Here is a 20,402-nt window from a genome sequence, read left to right as displayed (position 1 = left end):
TGTAGTAGGCTGAAATGTCTTGTGTTTGTTAAACTGAGCATTCACACTCTCTCCACTGTGTTTCCTGTCACGTCTCATTTAAAGATGTGAACTAACAGTAAATTCCAAAAATACAAAAGAAAGAAGCTAAACGTTAATGCGGGACACTGGGACATTTGCCATCCAGCCTGAATGTTCGATATAACATCCACAAACAAGAACATTTAATGCCAGCATGGGATTTAAAATTTGAAAATTTAAAAATGTGATCTAGATATTTACTGTGTGTCTGCTGTATCTGAGAAAATGTGGCCGCAGCTTGTCACATTACATTCTGACAAGAAATCGAGGAAGACATGCTGACTGTCAACACAAAAAAGCAGTGCATTGCTATCAAGACCAAACTCCATCACTCCATCTGATCTACTCTAGACATAAAAGCATCTCTCCATTAAGTATCCTCTACTGTTCAGTTGAAAAGAAAACTATACTGCACAGCTTAAGCCAAACCAAGCGACCAGACTACAGAAGTAAGATTTGCTAGACTATGAAAATAAACCAGTTCCTGTCTCTCTGGTGGTGTAGCTCATTTCCTATATCTTTGTTGTGAGACTCTTTCTGTTAAGACTGTTCGTCTCACAGATATGGAGTTTTTGATGACAGAGGCAACTTACAAACTTCTTATAGTTTTATGCATGATACGAGGTAAGAGGGGCTTGTATTTCTACCTACAATGAAAATGTTTAATAGCTTTTAAACTGATCTGGTCATGTGATTATAGTTGTTAATGACATGACATGTTAATGACATAATGACACTGATCTTTTTGATCTATTTATTAATTTAGTCAAAAATGAATTCAAATGTACAGTGACTTGAATGCACATCTTCTATGATAAGCATGTATTTTCTATCAGTTGAAAAGAATGAAGTAAAAAATAACAGAATGATACAATTGTCCTAATTTCATAAATTAGTTTTATTAATGTAGTTCAGGAGGAACAAGTTAATAATTTACCTGACTTATTTGTAAGTGTGAACTCGTGAATAAAGACAAAAGCATCATTAAAAGAATGAATTATTGTGGGGAAAAAACTTCAAGTTTTTATTAAACATTTTCTTTGATTATTATTTCTTAGGAAAAATATGTAACAAAACTGCTTCACTGCTTAATTATATTTTAAAAACTTTTGTCTGCAAAAATTTGTTGTTGCTCCAACCAACAAGTAGAAACATCCTGAAAAAAAGAATATATAGGAAATGGGATCAGATAGAAGACCCTGTAAACCCTCATGACTGTGTCAGTTATTAAGTCTCTTAAAATATCAGACTATGTGATTTATCACAAGGCAAGGTTAGTTCAGGTTGTAAGATGTCATGTGGTGCAACAAAATTTATGTATGCATAAATAAACAAATAAAATACATTTTAATTTAGAAAATATATTTTAACTATTTTTAAATTAAAACATGCTCACTCACATGCATTCAAGATATAAGGTAAATATATTATTTTTATTTGATGGTAAAAAAAATCTTGTCTTGATGCTTAAAAATAATAAATAAACAAACTTTAAGCCCCAGAAAGGTAGTAAAGACATAATTAAAGTAATCCAATATAATTTACCACTTTATTTACAAAACATTAATCTTCGATGCAAGTTCACGCAACAACGTCTGCTTTGAACAAAACATGCATGGGTAGTGGTGGTCTCGTGAATGTGCATTGGAGATTAATATTTTGTAAATAAAGTTGTAACTTATGTTTTTTTTTATGCAAACAGAGTACTCGTGTCAGTTCACAAAACTGAAGTTAAACCACTGTAGTCAAATGGATTACTTTTATGATATCTTTATTACCTTTGAAACCTGGCTTGAACATGGTAATTGCCTTGACTGTCAATGGAGGGACAGAAAGCTCTCAGATTTCATCAAAAAAATCTTCATTTGTGTTCTGAAGATGAACAAAAGTCTTACAGGTTTGGAACGACATGGGGGTGAGTTATTAATGACAGAATTTTATTTTATCTTGACTAATGATGTAATCTGTGGTTTCATGAAAGAAACTGATTATCACTCATGAAAATGGTTTATCAGGAACGTATGGAGTGCTTATACATCATAACGTGTCCGTAACTGCTGTGGAGGGACAGAACATCAGCCTGCCATGCTATGTGGGCGAGGAGCATGAAATCACAGTTATCCAGCTGGAATGGTTTAAACAGCCAAAAGGAAATGAGAAGATCGATCAGAAGATTGTGGTGTTCCATCCTTTATTGCCAGAACATTACTTTCAATCTGGTCCTCTTCTGAAGAAGATGACCAGTTCAAAAACTGGAAAGCTACAGGGCTCTATCCTGACCCTCTATGAAGTTAACATGAAAGACAGTGGAAACTATATTTGTGAAATTACTTCTTATCCTAATGGCTCGATTAAAAGAACTACAAAGCTACAGGTCACAGGTAAACTACTCACTGCTAACCTACATTCTCATACACTCAAGTTTAAAAGTGAATAAACAGCATCTGTCTGCTCATTTCAGAGGCTCCAGCATCAGTGAAGATGTCACATCCATACAGATTCATAAAAGAGGGAGATGAAGTGAAAATAACTTGTTCAGCAACTCCTCCACCACTCCGTTATAAACTTAGACGGTCAAAGGTGAGTCAGATGGAAAATTACACATTTCTACATGCCACAGTCTATGCAGCTATTGTGTTGATCTCATTCTCCTCATCAGGACAAGCTATTATCGACGGAAAGCTTGAATGGAGAATTCATTTTACCAAACGTCACCAGAGACAACAGCGATCTGTACATCTGTTTACCTGAATGGGAATCAGTTGTCCAAAATCAGCAAGGTCTCAATACCACAATGGAACTGACTGTGAATTGTGAGTGTTTAAATTGAGAATACAGATCAACCTAAAAAAGGTTTTGAATGAATCTTTATAATTGTCTGTCAAATTAAAGCTCATATAAGTACACAAATCCATATAAAAAATATAATTTTCTTCCAAACAGTTCTTGATGACATTGAGTGTAACACAAGCAGCCCTTTAAACATAATTTCTGGTGAGGATGTGGCGATTTCTTGTATTGCAAAAGCATCTCAGCACTTGCAATATAAGTGGATGAGGGTAAGACTGTGAAATATTAAGAGATTGAAGTTAAATATTTAAGCAGTATTTCTTTAAATACATAATTTGTAGTGTATTAAATTGTTTAAAATGACAAATCCATGTGATGATTTTTAGGGTGACACAACACTGTCTCTCTCAGACACTTTGTCTCTGACTTCCATGACATCTAACCTGTCAGGAACATACAAATTGACAGCTGTCTTTCAGAACAACCAGCTCCAGAGAGACAGAGAGTTTTCTATCCATGTTCTCTCAAAGCAAAGCGAAGGTAAGAAAAAGTTCTTGTTGTTTTTTTTGTGTTTATTTTTTTTCATAGGGCACTTTAAAATTCCTTTGTAAAAAAGAACAGCTTTTTAGCCCCCCCCCCCCAAAAAAAGTCGCTGTTGGATTTAAATACTTAAGAGACGGATCATTATTGCTGTGATTATTATTTTTCTGGCATGTGTAGCTTTTCAATTCTTAAACAACCATGTATTAAGATGTATCATGGCCATATTACAGGATGACAATGTCAATATTCATCAGGCTCAAATGGTGAAAAATTGTTGGGAGTGAGCATGAAGAATCATTTTCACACATGAATTGGCACTGTTGTTTACCTCAGTGTAAGTTTTTGGGATGTGCTGGTGGTGACTTTATAGAGTCCTCACCTCCTGCATTGTCAATACAAGATCTTAACCAAAAAATGATGCACCTCTCGATGGAAATAAATGTTGTGATGTAAAGTCTCCTCCAGCACATCCCAAAGACTTTCAATGAAATTAAGGTCTGGACTCAGAGGTGCCAATTCATGTGTGAAAAAGATTCTTTGTTTTTCACAATTTTAACCCTGGTGAATCTCGACATTGTCATCCTGGAATATGGCCATGATGTGTCTTCCTACATGGTTGTTTAAGAAATGAAAAGCTACACATTCCATCTTCAAGGGTTAAAAGAACCGTAGCCAAACATGTAACATGCTAGAGACATAATCACTGTAATAATGATCCATTCATAGATTCTTAAAGGGGACCTATTATGCAAAATTCACTTTTGCATGGTGTTTGGACATAAATGTGTGTTGGCAGTGTGTGTACACAACCACCCTATAATGATAAAAATACAACCACTCCTTTTTTTAATCCCCATAAATCATAAGCAGTGTCTCAGAACAAGCCGTTTCCAGATCCCTGGCAGTGTGAGGTCACATTAACCACAGGCCGCGTCCACAAATGTTGACAGACACTGCCGTTTTAACATAGTACCACCCTGAGCGAGTTCACAGCAAGTTCAGAGTCCACCATTGCTGCACTGACAAGAATGTCTCCCAAGTGTTTTAGGTGTTCTGTAGCTGGATGGATTAATCTACAGAGTTCTCTCCATTTACTACCGAAATTTGAGCTGCTAAAGACGAGGTGGATTAATTTTGTTTTCGAAGAAAATGCTCCCTCAACTCTACCGAAATTCATTTTTCTGTGCAAATCATTTCACACCAGACTTCTTTGTAAAAGAATGTCAATACAAAGTGACAACACAAAACAGAGGTTGTGCTAAAAAGTTGTTGTTAAGGATAGATCAGTAAAATGTTCATGATCCAGCTTACAGTCTCCAGAGTGATACTGGATATGGCAGTAATGAAGGTGAGAACACTTTATTACATTTGAATTACGGATATATAGTTTACCAGTTTATTAAGCACCACCCGAAAAGGCATAAGGTCTTTATATATTTGTTTACAGTTAGTTGTAACGAGTGTTTCTGTGTAATTCGTGATGTATGTTGATGATAATGCAAGGGAGGGAGAGAGTTTATGGATAATGTTTTAATGCACTTAGGTCCCCTTTAAGTATTTGCCTATTAAAATCCAAACAGCGACTTTTTTTTGGCCAGGCAGTGTATAATGGTAGTCGTTATAAATATTATATTAAAACAAAGTCTCAGTTTGCCCAAAGCAGATGCACACTACAATGCAAACAATGGAAAACGTCTCGGGTTACAGATGTAACCCCTGTTCCCTGAGTAAGGGAATGAGACGCTACGTCGAATGACGTGATGGGAAAACTCTGCATTTTGTGTTCGTGAAGCACCTCTGTATCCAACCAATGAGGAAACGTGACGTCAGAGGCGGGTGACGTCACGGACCAGGAAACTATAAAGCATACCCAGAACAAAGAACGCTAGCTTCTGGAATATGTCTGAAGCAAGACGCTCACAGGTATGCCGGGGGTATGGCAATGTGACGTAGCGTCTCGTTCCCTAACTCAGGGAACAGGGGTTACATCTGTAACCCGAGACGTTCCCTTTCGTGGGAACTCTCGACGCTACGTCGAATGACGTGATGGGAACGCTATCCCAACTACACCGTATCACCAAGTACCTGTCTGTTATCTTGTAGACAGAACTGGAGGACCCCGGAGAGGAGCCTACGTCCAGGCTGTAAAACCAATAAATGTGTGCTGGGATGATCATCCAGCAGAACCACATATGTCATTAATGGATACTCCTGACATTAATGATGTTTTATTAAACAAGGTTCGGGAGGAACAGGTGCAGATAATTAACCTAACTAGCTCAGGTGGAGAGCATTCAGTTAATCAATGCAATCAGGACAAGAGGTATAAATACAGCAGACTTACCTCTGTTCGTCTGACAGTTCATCAGCATTTTGGTTTGACCGTCTTGCTACAATGTCTCAGCTCCAGCTTTTCCCATCCGTCGACGAGTCCGACTTCTCTCCGGATCCTGCGCCGCCAACTGCCGGCCCCAGGACCACTCCTCCTCTACCCAACATCACACCTGAACCCCAGGCTTCTTCGCGTGGCCGCCGGTCAGCACAATCAGCCTCCCGCTCACCTAGACGCCGACGTCTACCCTCGCCTCCACCGGAGAGAATCCCAGTTCTCTCTCCGGCGTCCTCCTATCATTCGGCCGTGCCAACGATTCCACCTATTGGGAAGTGGACAGTTTTGAGTTTGAGGCAAGCGCTGATTAATTCTGATGTGCAACCGTCACGCAGAATGAACAAGGCAGATTTATACAAGCTGTATGTCACCTTGCAATCAGCCAACCTCTCACCTAAGTCCACTCCAGCCTCCAAGGCATCCAACAGGCAAACTAAATCCCGTGATGCCCAGAAATCGCCTCATCCAACTCCACCATCTCCCTCCCGCACAAGGTCCGGCGCTCTGCGTGTGTCGGGCCATGGTGCCGGGCCTTCAGCGAGCCTGGGCCGCGTCCCAGATTCCTGCAGCATCAAGGCATTGTGCACCTCCCTCTTCGGAGCAGCATTTCACCGCGGCTCTTCCCGCCAACGTACACGCAGCCGGGCCCGCCGGCCCTCTTTCAGCCTCGCAGTTTTGTCCTCCTACTGTTTCTAACCCCTTTCCTTTGCAGTGGCCTTTAGCTCCCGTAGTTGATGCCAGCGTGAGATTGCCTCCGTTAACGGCTCAAGCATCTCATCACCTTCCTGCGATTGCCGCAAACCCCCCCCTTTTTCAGTGGCCTGCAGCTCCAGCAGCACAAGCAAGCGTGAGGCTGCCTCCGCTTGCATCGCAGGCCTACACATCTCAGTCTTTCCCTCAATTTCCCTCTTTTTCTTCTCTCCAATTTCCTCCTCAAGCCCCACAGGCCGACTCAAGCGTGAGGCTGCCTCCGCCAACAGTCGCAGCCCCGGCTTCTCTCCCCTACAATCTTCTTCTACATTCTAAATCACAATATTCTCTGTTCACAGCAACTCCGATGCCCGTCCCATCAAACGCAGTCGCCGCGGAACCACCTCCAGTGGCCCACAACATCCGAGCACAGATCTTGGCAGGTGCGGACATAGATCTGGCTAACCTTCTTTCTCAGCTTCCAGTAGGTGACTCTAACCGCCAGATAGACTGCGGGGATTTTTCTGTCACGTTAAAAAACCAAAACATTCATACATCACGTTTACTTTCTTTCTCTGAATTTGCTATTGCTTTCAGCCGTTTCACAGAAATTATTTGTTCAGCATTCCCCCATAGGCGACGCGAACTGAATGACTACCTATCGCTCATGGCTGAGCTCGCGTTGTCCTATGGGGGAGGTCATTTCTACACCTACCACAAGCTCTTCTCTGCTAAATGCGCGGTCAGGGTCGCCCAGTGGAACCAGTGCCCTTACTGGGGTGCACTCGACCCTGACCTGCACAGCAGAGTTTTCCTCGGCTGCAGGAATGTTTCATGCGCTGTATGCAGGTCAGTAGCTCATTCTACCGTCGCATGCCCACAGATTAACCCTTCCATTCCACATTGCCCAGACACAGCCTCCGTCAAATCCACCAGCTATGTTCCAAGACCAGCAACCATCAACCCATACAACTCTGACTTCAGACGCAGAACATCATCTTCAGATAACAGACAGCCCTGCAATAACTTTAATATTGGCATATGCACCAGACAAAGATGTCGGTATTTGCACATCTGCAATTTTTGTGGCGGTGCTCATGCCCGTCCTGTATGTCCCGTGTCTAAAGCGGATAATAAAAAAACAAAAAATTACTTATCGACTCCTGTGAATATTTCTCGCCTATCTTTTGAACTTGCGAACCACCCGGACGCCGAATTCACTGATTATCTGCTATCTGGTCTCAAACATGGTTTTAATCCTGGCGTGGAAAGCACGCTTTCCCAAAACATCATCTGTAATAATCTCCAATCTGCTCTCGCTGAGCCTGACACCGTAAACAACCTGATTAGAAAAGAAGTCGAGTCAGGTTTCATGATCGGCCCTTTTGACAACCCTCCATTCAACATTTTTCGCATCAGCCCTATTGGAGTGGCTACGAGAAAATTTTCAGGTAAGAAACGCCTCATAATCGATCTCTCAGCTCCACATAATTCCCTGTTCCCAAGCATAAATAGCTTGATTCCACTCGACGAGTTCTCTCTCAAATACCATGATATAGATCATGCAATCGAAATGATAAAAATCGTAGGTCGGGGTGCTTGGCTCGCAAAAATCGACATCACGTCTGCTTTTAAAGTGATGCCCATTCATCCTGATTCATGGCACTTATTCGGGGTGCGCTGGCACGAGAAATTCTATTTCGCTGTTCGCTTAACGTTTGGATGCAAAAGCAGCCCCAAAATTTTCGACATGTTATCAGAAGCGGTCTGCTGGATTCTGTCGAACAATTACGCAATTCCTCACCTCATTCACCTGCTAGACGATTTTTTAATCATTTCGCCCCCCAACGCCATTCCAGCGGCCCATATCCTTACGGTTCAAAACGTTTTTTCTGAGCTCGGAATTCCCATCGCCCAGGAAAAAACAATGGGTCCCGCCACATCCATCGAATTCCTTGGAATTAATTTGGATTCAGTCAAATACCAAGCTTCCCTGCCCAAGGAAAAAATCGATAGGATAATCCTCGTCTCTTCTACCCTTCTAGACAGTTCAAATTGTTCAAAACGCGAACTCCTGTCCCTGCTCGGCCACTTAAACTTCGCCATGCGCATCATCCCACAAGGCCGCCCGTTCATCGCGCATCTCCTCTCACTCGCCTCCTCGGCTCACGCGCTAGAGGACTTAATTTCCTTAACACAGGCGTGCCGCGATGAAATCAGGTTATGGATAACATTTCTTAAACAGTGGAATGGCCTATCTTTTTTCTATAATAATCTCGTCTCTTCCCCTGTGGATATCCAGCTGTTCACAGATGCAGCCCCCTCAATAGGCTTTGGAGGTTTTTACCAAGGACGCTGGTTCGCGTCACCATGGCCCCCTCAATTTCAGGACATACCACAGTCCTCAGCGCTATTTGAGCTCTATCCTCTCGTAGTAGCAGCCTTCCTGTGGGGGAAAGAATGGACGGCTAACAGTATTTTAGTGCATTGTGACAACGAAGCAACAGTCCAGTGCATTAATAAAGGCCGTTCCAATTCACTCGCTTTGATGCCTTTTTTAAGACGTCTAATCTGGATCTCAGCATGTGACCAATTTATCATAATCGCTAAACATGTGCCCGGGTCAGAAAACAAAATTGCTGACTCTCTGTCTCGCTTTCTGTTTCAGAAATTCAGGATGCTGGCTCCAGAGGCAGACCAATTTCCAACTCCAGTACCTCACTTTTCAGAACTCATATTCCCGTAACCCACCCGTTAAAACCCCTCCTTGACGCGTCGCTCGACACAATCCTCCAAGCAGTCTCCCCGAGGACACTGCAATCCTATGTGACAGCTTGGAGATGTTTTAAAGCATTCCATTTGTCATATAACACGCCGTTTCCCGATTTCTCTCTCCTCTCAATCACCTCTTTCATCTCATATCTCAACATTGTCAAAGGGTTCCAAGTCGGGTCTATCAAAGGCTACTTGAGCGGCATCCAATTTTTTCACAAATTGATGTTTGGCACTCCCTCCACTGAGATTAATAATTCACAAACCTCTCTCCTAATCAAAGGGATTCAACGTTCCCAGCCCACCCGTCCCGACCCCAGACAACCCATAACACTAGACATTCTCACAAAATGCATCAATACCCTCCGCTCAGGCTACCAGCCTCTCAATACCGCCCGCACACTTGACGCTATGTTTATTCTGGCCTTCTTTGGTTTTCTAAGATGCTCGGAACTCACAATCACTTCCAAATTCGATCCAAAAATCCACCCCACCATTGCAGACTTGTCTGTTCTCGATAACGATACAATCTCATATTTAATTAAACAAAGCAAGACAGATCAAGCTAAAAAAGGACACTTCATCTATATTTTCAACATTTCCTCACCAATCCAACCATTCCAGTCCATTTTCGCGTACCTCCAACTAAGAAGCTCTCAGGCTAAATCCCCCTACGAACCCCTTTTCATAGACGACTCCAACAAACCTGTCTCTCGCTTTTGGTTCCAAAAGCACCTCAAATCCGTTCTTCAACAGTCAGGCATCCCAGCAAAAAACTACTCCAGCCACTCTTTCCGCATTGGGGCAGCAACCTCGGCAGCCCAAAAAGGCCTCTCCCAGCAGCAGATCCAAGCTCTTGGAAGATGGTCATCGGACGCCTTCCAAAGTTACATCAGAACCAACCAGTTCCACATCAAAAAAGCCCATCAAACCCTCATTGGTTAAAAAAAAAAAAAAAAAAAAAAAAAAAAAAACACCTTTCTCCATCCAGCGAGTATTGATCTCCCAGCGGATGCAACGTTAACCCTCCCAGGTGAAAATATGCTTTTCTTTCTCCATCCAGCGAGTATTGATCTCCCAGCGGATGCAACGTTAACCCTCCCAGGTGAAAATATGCTTTTCTTTCTCCATCCAGCGAGTATTGATCTCCCAGCGGATGCAACGTTAACCCTCCCAGGTGAAAATATGCTTTTCTTTCTCCATCCAGCGAGTATTGATCTCCCAGCGGATGTAACGCTAACCCTCCCAGGTGAAAATATGCTTTTCTTTATCCATCCAGCGAGTATTGATCTCCCAGCGGATGTAACGTTAACCCTCCCAGGTGAAAATATGCTTTTCTTTATCCATCCAGCGAGTATTGATCTCCCAGCGGATGTAACGTTAACCCTCCCAGGTGAAAATATGCTTTTCTTTATCCATCCAGCGAGTATTGATCTCCCAGCGGATGCAACGTTAACCCTCCCAGTTGAGTATTGCCGTGCATTCTAAACTATTTCATCCGCAGGCGGCCAACAGGGCCTGTTCACCCGATTCCACAAGCCGCTCCCGTTGGAGGCTCTATAGGCCATTTAGGCCGGTTGTTGAACCTCACCACTCCTCCCTCCGTCCATCAGTTAACAACGTCCATCAAGGCCCGGCGCTGCAAGCTGCCCCCATCAGAGACAACATGGGCCCTCTTGGTTCAACAACCAGGCTTCTCGAAACGCCAGCTCGCCAATCTTAAGGCTTTGGGGGGGCTATTTGGTCTAGCGGCTGTCCTTTGCTCTTTTGCATCTGGGGGAGTACTCTGGGTTCGGGCCAAAATTTCCGAGCTCGGAGCCCTCCCCCCGGACAGCACGCCAAATATGCATAACCCTTACTGTACTTAATTATATGTAAATGTGAACTCGTGAAAGGCCTTTGAGGCCGCCATACCCCTAGTCGAGTGAACACGGACAGCTAATGGAGATGGCTGTCCGGCCCCCTCATAAGCAAGTGAGATAGCCTTGACCACCCACTTGCTCATTCTCTGCTTAGATGCTGGACCTCCTTTCTAATGAGACCCATAAAACACACAAACAATTGATCTGTTTTGCCCCACAGGGCAGCTCTGTGGACATATGCATCTAAAGCCCTCACTGGGCAGAGCAGATTGAGTTTCTCCTGATCCGAAGTTGTAAATGGAGGAAGATGGAAGGCCTGAAGTACGATGGAACCTGGGACTTTGGTGGGACCTTAGGCATATAGCCTGGTCTAGTGTGCAGGAACGCTTTGACCATTCCATGTGCGAATTCCAAACACAAAGAAGCAGCTGAAAGTGCTTGAAGATCTCCTATTCTTTTAAGAGATGAAATAGCCAGTAGAAATATGGTCTTTAACACTCTGAGGTCTGAAGGTATCGCCGGCGATACCACCGTGGTTTTTTCTTATCAGTGTGAAAGAGACTCAAAATACTCCGTCAATGTTGCACATACAATTAAGAGTTATACACCATTTTAATCTGTGGAATATCTTCTTTTATTTGTGTACACTCAGAGTAAAAACAAAATGTTGTGCTTTTTGTAAAATAAAGAAAACTAACATGATGCGTGATCTCTCCTCTCCCTCTGAAGGAAGTCCAATCTGATAGTTCTTAGAAAATGAACTGTAACTTAGTGAATACTAATGACAAAAAAATTACACTTATGTCTAAAAAAACGTTAAGATGTCAGGTTTTAAAACATATAAGTCAAATCGAAAACAAACCTTCTGTGTTTATGTAATCTGTATGAAAAGAGAGCCATGTCAGAAGTCCGTGATTCAGCTCATTATCCGCTAATGCGGCCACGCCCACGGAGCGAGCGCTATTCAGACACAAATTCAGAGGCAATACATGCATTCATCATCTCAATCGTGTATTTATTGTCTTCAAAAGTGTTTTGAATAGCCATATTTAGCGATCTCTTGCCTCTGTTAGTTCCTTGATTGTCACATGATATTCCTCTTCTTTTACTGAGGCATTTGTGGACAAAAGGGGCAGAGCGCCCTCCGGCTGCAAGTATGAATGATGAAAACACAGTATCCAGCACTCATAGTAATGACAATAAATATAGAATAATAAATATTACTCCTCTGTATAGAAAATTGATATAAACATATGAGAATCCATCAATATTTCTCCAAATGTGTATGCTTTTAAGCATATTAAGAAATTATGGTCAATATAAGATTTTAAGAGTCAAAATCTGAAGCTTGAGTCTTAGATCTTTTTAACGATGTATAGTTTGTCAACTGCACATCAACATTTAGGCTCTATAATATAACAAATATAGTAGCCTATATGAAATGCCAGAGGTAGGAATGTTCAGACGCTTTGCATCACAGAAATACATTATATTTGAAAGTATATTAAAATAGAAAACCATTATTTGGTTAGAGACTTGAGACTTCTTTTAAAAACATTATAATGGCATTATAATGTGTTCAATCTTTTGACTGGTAGTGTAATTTAACATAGGCCTATACAAAATTTTCTTCATATCATGTGCAATAATACGTGCATGCATGAGATCACAAAAATCATGTTTTTTTTTGTCCTGAGTGGACTTTAATCCTGTTATTAGCATGATCACAGAGGGTTTTTTCACAGCCTACCTGACTGAAAGGCCTCATTAATATGCAAGTCATTTCAGGTCATTATTATTCAATTCTTTTGTCTTCTCAGGTGAGAATCACCCATTATACATGATGATTCCCGCCTCCTCGCATACTGTGTTTCTTGACCAAAAGTGTCTTAGAAAATTTAAATCTCTCTATTGTTTTATATGAAGGAGTAGGAAGGATAATTTTTACCTCATTTTGAAGCAAAAACTCTAGTCTACAACCTCCAATACCTAGAAGTCTTATGAACACAGATTTAATATACTTTTTTTGGCCTTATTTCAGTGACTTAAGTTTTTTGTTTTTTCAATAACCACGCATAAACGTTATTCCTTCAAAAATACAAACATGTACGTACATGTTCCTCACATATTATTGTAGCCTAGTTTGTGCTGAATACAGTGTAATGACACTTTTTCCATTAATATGTTTATGAACAACTGAAAAAAGCACAAATGTCAGGGCATGTCAAAACTTCTCCAGGGCCCCAAAAATCCTCAGACCCCTGAGGGTTAAGGGTGAGGAATTTCTCTGAAACTTCCTCTAGTGGTTCGAAGGGAGCCTCGGCTAATCCTTCTAATACCACGGCCAAGTCCCAGGCCGGAGTCCTTGTACGTACCTGAAGGCCTCAAGCCTCAGAGTACCACGGAGGAAGCGTACAAAAAAGGGGGTCTCGACCCACCGAGGAGCCCCCTACAGGATTATGATAAGCCGAGATGGCTGCGATATATACCTTCAATGTTGAAGGGGTTAAGCCTTCTGAAAATTTTTCCTGAAGGAATTGTAGCACACAGCTAATAGGAGATGGGCGGGGTCCATATTACGCTGGCCAACCATGTGGCGAACAGTTTCCATTTGTACATATACACTTCCTCGTGGAGGGAGCTCTGGAGTGAAGGTATGGTCTCCACAACCTCAGTTGGGAGAGCAGCATTCTATGAGCCTTGGCCCCCTCAGAGGCCAGGCCCACAGTCTCCATAGTTCTGGGCGGTGGATGGAGATTATCATGCCTGCCCGCTTGAGACAGGAGGTCCTGCCTGAGAGGAAGCTCCATCAGGAGAGCCATCTAGGAAGTGACACTAGGTCCTGCAGAACCATATTCTTGGTCGGCCAGTACAGGAGCCTACCAATATTATGACTGACCCCTTCCTGGCGAACCTTTCTCCAGAACTCCCGGGAGCAGAGCGAACTGGGGGAAATGCATACAGACGCAGCCTCGGCCACGTCTGTACCATGGCATCCAGACCCTAGGTGGTGCTGAATGAGATCCAGGGAGTACCACAGAGGGACACTGAGTTGACTCCTCTGAAGCAAATAGGTCGACTTGAGCTCGACCAAAGACTTTCCATAGTCAAGCTCCACACCTCAGTATGGAGACTCCATTCCCCCGGGCCTCGGCCCCTGCCTCGACAGGGCGTCTGCTCCCACATTTTAATGCCCTCAGGTCTGGGAGGAAGTATTTTACTGCAAGAAATACCGCCATCATTTCCAGCCGATTTAAGTGCCAGGAACTGATGGTCCTCCCAGAGACCCTGAGCTGAGCGACCACTCATGATCACCCCCCAGCCCATGAGGGAAGCATCCGTTGTAAGCATTACGCGACGACGAGAAGTCCCCAACATGGGTTCTGGGACAGGAACCAAGGCTTTTTCCACATGACCAGAGCACGAAGGCATCGCCGCGTGACTTTGATCTTGCGAAAAGGATTTATCCTCGGAGAAAACCCCTTGGTCCTGAGCCACCACTGTAAGAGTCTCATGTGCAGAAGGCCAAAAGTTATCACATTGGACGCAGCTGCCATAAGACCCAACAGTCTCTGAAACTGTTTTACAGTGAGTGACTGGTCATAAGAGACCACCGTAGTGTTGTCCGTGCGGACCAACACATGGTGTCCCCTCAGGTCTGGGAGGAAGTGTTTCAGTTCTAGAGACACCGCCATCATCTCCAGCCGATTTATGTGCCAGGAGAGCTGATGGTCCTCCCAGAGACCCTGAGCTGAGCGACCACTCATGATCGCCCCCCAGCGCCGTGAGGGAAGCATCTGTCGTTAAGCATTATGCAACGACGAGGAGTTCCCAAGCATGGGTCCTTGGGACAGGAACCAAGGCTTTTTCCACATGACCAGAGCACGAAGGCATCGCCGCGTGACTTTGATCATGCGAAAAGGATTTCCCCTCGGGGAAAACCCCTTGGTCCTGAGCCACCACTGTAAGGGTCTCATGTGCAGAAGGCCAATAGTAATCACGTTGGACGCAGCTGCCATCAGACCCAGCAGTCTCTGAAACTGTTTTACAGTGAGTGACTGGCCTAACTTCACCCCATTCACGGCCCCGAGAATGGCATTCACACGAGCAGGAGTCAATTGCGCCTGCATCGTGGTGGAATCCCAGATTACACCTAGATAAGTTTCGCAACCTGACTCGGGACCAGCACACTCTTTTTGGCATTGAGTCTCAACCCAAGCTTCTTCATGTGTGACAGAACAACATCTCGATGTTGAACTGCTAGTCTCGTTCTGTTTGAGCTAGTATCAACCAATCGTCGATATAGTTCAGTACGCGGATGCCCTGGAGTCTCAGCGGAGCCAGCGCTGCATCCACGCACTTCGTGAACGTGCGGGGTGATAGAGATAGGCCGAAAGGAAGGACCCTATATTGGTAAGCTTCGCCCCTGAAAGCGAACCTGAGGAACTTCCTGTGAGAAGGATGGATGGATACATGAAATAGGCGTCTTTCAGATCTATTGCCACAAACCAGTCCTCGGACCTGATCTGTGGGATAATCTGTTTGAGTGTGAGCATTTTGAACTTCAACTTTTTTACAGATCGATTTAACACACGTAAATCTATGATCGGACGCAACCCTCCATCCTTCTTTGGAACAATGAAGTAGCGGCTGTAAAAGCCTGACATTTTGCTGGGAGGAGGAACCCTCTCTATAGCTCCTTTTTGCAAAAGCGTCGTAACCTCTTGTTCCATCACCAGAGACTGCTCTGGGGCTACCACTGTGTGGAGAACCCCATTGAACTTGGGCGGTCGAGAACCGAACTGAATTCTGTAACCCTGCTGTATCATGAGCAGCACCCATTTCGAAATGTTCGGGAGACGTTTCCATTCTTCCATATATTCTACTAAGGGAACCAGTCTCTCGAGACTGGTCTCTGGTGTTTTTTGAGCACTTGGCTCGTTCATCTGACGCGGCGCACCGGCAGACAAAGCCGAATCGAGCGCTGACCGATCCCCCTCGGAGGATCGGTGGAGACCGCTGCGCCCTGACGCACACTGGGTGGCAGGGTTGGCAGGACGGCCCCCTGAGGGCACCGGGGTAGGAACGGGCGCCCGAGATGATAATTGAATTACCCCGGAGGGGACTGCCCTCAAAGGTCCCAAATGACTGGCGTCAGGACCTTTTCTTCTTGGAAGCCTTCCGGGAGATAATGACGGTCCTCAGATCCGCCCTACCACCGGAAGGCATCGGCTGTGTGCTGACCGCCCCGGTCCCCAAGCTTTCTGCGGGGGAGCCCAAGGGTGGCCACACTGGCTTTAAATTGCTGCGAATTTAATGCGCCGAGGAGCTGGCATTTATCGGCCGAAGACTGCTCCCGCCCAGCAGTCTCGGGGGGATGAGAGCGACGGGGGAGAAGCTTTTGGAACGCCGCTGACTGTTTAGCGTGTCTCCTGGAACCTGTCGATGACAGATGTCACGCAAGTCGCGATTTTAGGGAACAGCCAGAGAGACAGGGAAACATCCATCAGGTCTGACGTTTTTATCCTTTTCTTTTATATCGGATAAATTAAGCCATAGATGCCTCTCCTCTGGCCACCAGTGGCACACACAGGGCATGCCATAATTAGCGGCCGTGATTACATGGCCAGCCTCCTTGGTGGAGCGGAGACGCTAGTCGACCCGTCTGCCATATTCTCAGTTCTTGAATGGCTTCAAATGATGCTTCCCCGCTGCATCTATTTCCCCCAGCAGGTCGGCTTGGTATGCCTGCAAGCCATAGATTCATTGTATGAAAAGGCATGCCACGCCGCTTGACCTGCCGCCGAATAAGCCTTGCCCACTAAGCTGGAGGTTGTTTTTAATTCCCTCGAGAATGGGCAACAGGTCTTAAGTCTTAAGGAGCGACAAAGACTCGGGAGAGAGATAGCTCGCGAGCGTCTCTTCCACCCGAGGCATCGCCCCATGAAGAACCGTGGTGTTTCAGCCCCCATGATGTTACTGTATTAATGTTTTTTTGGGGGCTGTAAACACGATATTGAACTGGTCCTCTTCCACGACACCTCGGTGTGGAGGTCGGGAAAGAACGGCAGACCCCGGCGCTGGGGTAGTGACCGCGCTGGAAGAAATCTTTCATCAAGTTTGCTTTTAGGTTGATTTTCACCTTTTTCTATGGGCCAGTCTATGCTTAACTTTTCAACTGCCCTGGTCACTACCTCCAAAAGCTCCTCGTGCGCTGGAGATGAGGATGGCGGTCCCTCATCTCCTTCTTCGGCACCCTCCACATCAACCTCCTCGGAGGAAGACATGTTGAGTGCCGGTGTCTCTCTCCGGGGGGAAGAAACCGCAGCGCGTGCTTCCGCCACCAGAGGAGACGGACACTGGGAACCTGGCAGGTAAGGGGAGCGATAGGGCAGGACCCGTCTCTCCCCTCTCTGCTAAATCCATTTGTGAACCCCACGAGCGCAGCCTTCGCTGTGCCTCAGCAGCAGCGGGACCGGACCCGCGGGGAACACTCGCCGCGGCGCCCTCCTCAAAGAGCGCCCGGCGTGAACGCAGCACTCTGAGAGTGAGCCGCTCGCAGTGCACACAGACAGCTCCCTCGAGAGCTGCCTGTGCGTGCTCAACTCCCAGGCATTTTACACACATATCGTGTGTATCCCCGTCCGTAATGAAGCGCGGACAGGGAGGAACACACTTCGTGAACTTTTGCTGCTTTTCCGCCATTTATATATATATTTTGTCTTATTTTGTGACTGTGAAACTCTTGTCCTCAGACGAAGAGATGAGTGTATGCAATGTGCAGGGACAAACAACAGTAAATAAGACAAACAAGATACAGAGAGCGCTTGCTGAAGACAACAGAAGCTAGCGTTCTCTGTTCTGGGTATGCTTTATAGTTTCCTGGTCCGTGACGTCACCCGCCTCTGACGTCACGTTTCCTCATTGGTTGGATACAGAGGTGCTTCACGAACACAAAATGCAGAGGGTTCCCATCACGTCATTCGACGTAGCGTCGAGAGTTCCCACGAAAGGGAACATAAGAATAGCACTGAAGCCATTATTAACTATACATTTTGAAACAGAGGTTAATTGATCTTCTTATTTCCCTCTGTTGAAGCTCTCTGGGACTTATTGTTTTAGGAAATGCTGTTTGGGTGTTTCTGTGTGTGTTTGTCAGGTTTTGCCTACTTTGTGGGAATTAAATGTTCATTTTGTATTTGTGACTGATCTGAAATCAACATTTTGCATTGGCTTAGGAATTATAAAAACATCATTTCAAATAATGTGTTTTATTTTTTCTAAATGATTCAAATATCAAAACAGAACTCTCTGTTTAGAACAATTCTTTAATACTGCAGTTTCTCAGAATCATATAATCAATTAAAATAACTGCATTTAATGCTTATAGTAATAGTGTGTGCCTGTATTGTATATTCCCTTAGGTGCTTACATTAATTGTTGTGAATCTCTGAGTCTGTGGACATTACACTGGACAGAACACTTTGTCTTCAGTTCATGACTCCTACTTTTCACTTTACATACTGGTTTCTAGCCAGATTACTTGTGTACCTGACAGTAAAAAATATGTGATGAGCAGTGCAGGATTCAAAGCCAAACACTTTAATATAAGTAGTGAACACGGGAAGGGGTTTTTTTTCCATAAATGGTATGGCATGTCACATGTATGGCATGTTTACATTTTTGAGGTGACAAAGTGTTTAAAAAGTGTTACAATTCAAAGTGAACCATGCTGTAATATCTCTCTTACTGTCTCATAGGTTCTGTTTCCAGTTTCCATACTGTCTTTTGTATGAAAGTCCTGTGACAGCCAATTAGTGGCAACCACAAGATGCCAGTTATCCACAATTATGCCAGTTATCTTCATTTGAGTGGTGCCAACCTCATTATCATTTGGATTCAGCCTTTGAAGATTTTAGATGACCCCCAACACCTGTGAAGAGATGACGACAACCCCTGCAAGGACTTCAGATGACACTAACTTTGAATAAACATGAAAAACTATCTATATCTATAATTATCTAAAATTATATTATAATCATTGTCACAATATGTAATCATTGCCTTAACATGTTTCTGCTTAACTGAATAATGTTAACCAACCATACATCTATTATCACTTCTAAGAACCATGCATTTCTGCCATATGGACATTACATTGACAGTCATTTCTGACATAACAGATTTCTCTTCATAGTAATGGAAACATGAATTTTATGTAATGCTGCTTTGAAGCTATATGTATTGTTAAAAGTGCTTTTTTGTGTGATTTTGCTTCAACACCTGTTAACTATGCATACATTTGTTGATCATTCCCTTAAATAAATATTCTAGATAATTCATTGCATCCTATCTGTGTGTCACTAATTCAAAACTGAACTTGCATATGAATGTCATTAAAAATTATAGGCTATTATTTAATCGCATTTGTTTTTCATGAAGGTATAGGCTTTTTAGCATTTATCGTATATATGCCCATACAATGTACATAATCTATAGGTGAGGCAAATCGCAGGAAATGACACCTCTGGCCATTCCGCTGGGTCATTTGTCCAGTCACAGATACTGTACGGACAATCTGACCCAATACAGCTCAGTTTTTCTATATATCTTTCTCTGTCGAGAGGCAGAAGTGATTCTACATAACCATACAGGGTTAATGCCATGCTTTTCCAGTCCCCCATGCCGACTCTGCCCCATGTCACACAATATGACATATTGAAACGTATAAAAACAAAATAATGTTGGCGTGGTCTGTGAGACGTCTGATACATTAGAACAGTGACAGTGAAACAACAAAGTCAAAATATAAAAAGGTATTATGTTTTATTTAGCAAGAATGTAGCCACTTAGACCACAGATGGAAAGGACCATTTACAGCCAATACAGGCAGTTTACCATAGGAAATATATGATTTTAAAGCTTTTTAACAGTTATAGCGTCACCTATGGTCTGATCGCCATAAAAGTTGGCATACTTCTTTAGAGTCATATGCTGAAGGTGCTCACCTATTTTCATGAGGTTCAGAGTTTCCATTTAGGAGTTATAGGCTTTTGTGTGCACTTGACCATGGCCTTTTCTAAATGACCCTGTTATAGCTACCCAAAGGGTAAAGTTATTGACCTAGAGAGTCCCGAGAATTGTGCTGCAGTGGTTTTATCGAGGTTAAGCCAAAAAACCAAGACTAGTTCGCAACAGTTGGTTCCCTTTCATGGGAACATCGACGCTGCGTAGTCGCTTTGGGAATGCCTCTGCGTGTTTTGTCTTGAAGCACTCGTGAAATCGAACCAATAGTG

At 43.8% G+C, this 20,402-nt stretch overlaps 1 protein-coding gene and 1 long non-coding RNA gene across 3 annotated transcripts in view; one reads left to right on the top strand and one right to left on the bottom strand.

The window, feature by feature from the left end:
* LOC125258681 overlaps positions 1–20,402 on the bottom strand; it is a 129,249-nt gene that overhangs the window by 73,119 nt on the left and 35,728 nt on the right. The window lies entirely within an intron of this gene.
* On the top strand, positions 245–19,458 carry LOC125258634 (nectin-2-like). Its single transcript, XM_048175584.1, has 7 exons — positions 245–684; positions 2,076–2,441; positions 2,522–2,640; positions 2,720–2,873; positions 3,004–3,119; positions 3,237–3,390; positions 18,867–19,458. The coding sequence occupies exons 1-7, from the start codon at positions 624–626 to the stop codon at positions 18,911–18,913; spliced, it is 1,017 nt and encodes a 338-aa protein (XP_048031541.1). The 5' UTR covers positions 245–623; the 3' UTR covers positions 18,914–19,458.

The sequence above is a fragment of the Megalobrama amblycephala genome, linkage group LG2, assembly GCF_018812025.1.
Source record: "Megalobrama amblycephala isolate DHTTF-2021 linkage group LG2, ASM1881202v1, whole genome shotgun sequence".
Lineage (NCBI taxonomy): Eukaryota > Metazoa > Chordata > Actinopteri > Cypriniformes > Xenocyprididae > Megalobrama > Megalobrama amblycephala.
The sequence above is the reverse complement of the archived record's forward strand: the minus strand, read 5'-3'. Positions and strand labels throughout refer to the sequence as shown.

Coding starts and splice junctions, on each gene's coding strand:
- LOC125258634 (XM_048175584.1), top strand. CDS start 624: ATGGAGTTTTTGATGACAGAGGCAACTTACAAACTTCTTATAGTTTTA. Junction 2,442..2,521: donor TACAAAGCTACAGGTCACAG/GTAAACTACTCA, acceptor TGCTCATTTCAG/AGGCTCCAGCATCAGTGAAG. Junction 2,641..2,719: donor ATAAACTTAGACGGTCAAAG/GTGAGTCAGATG, acceptor TCTCCTCATCAG/GACAAGCTATTATCGACGGA.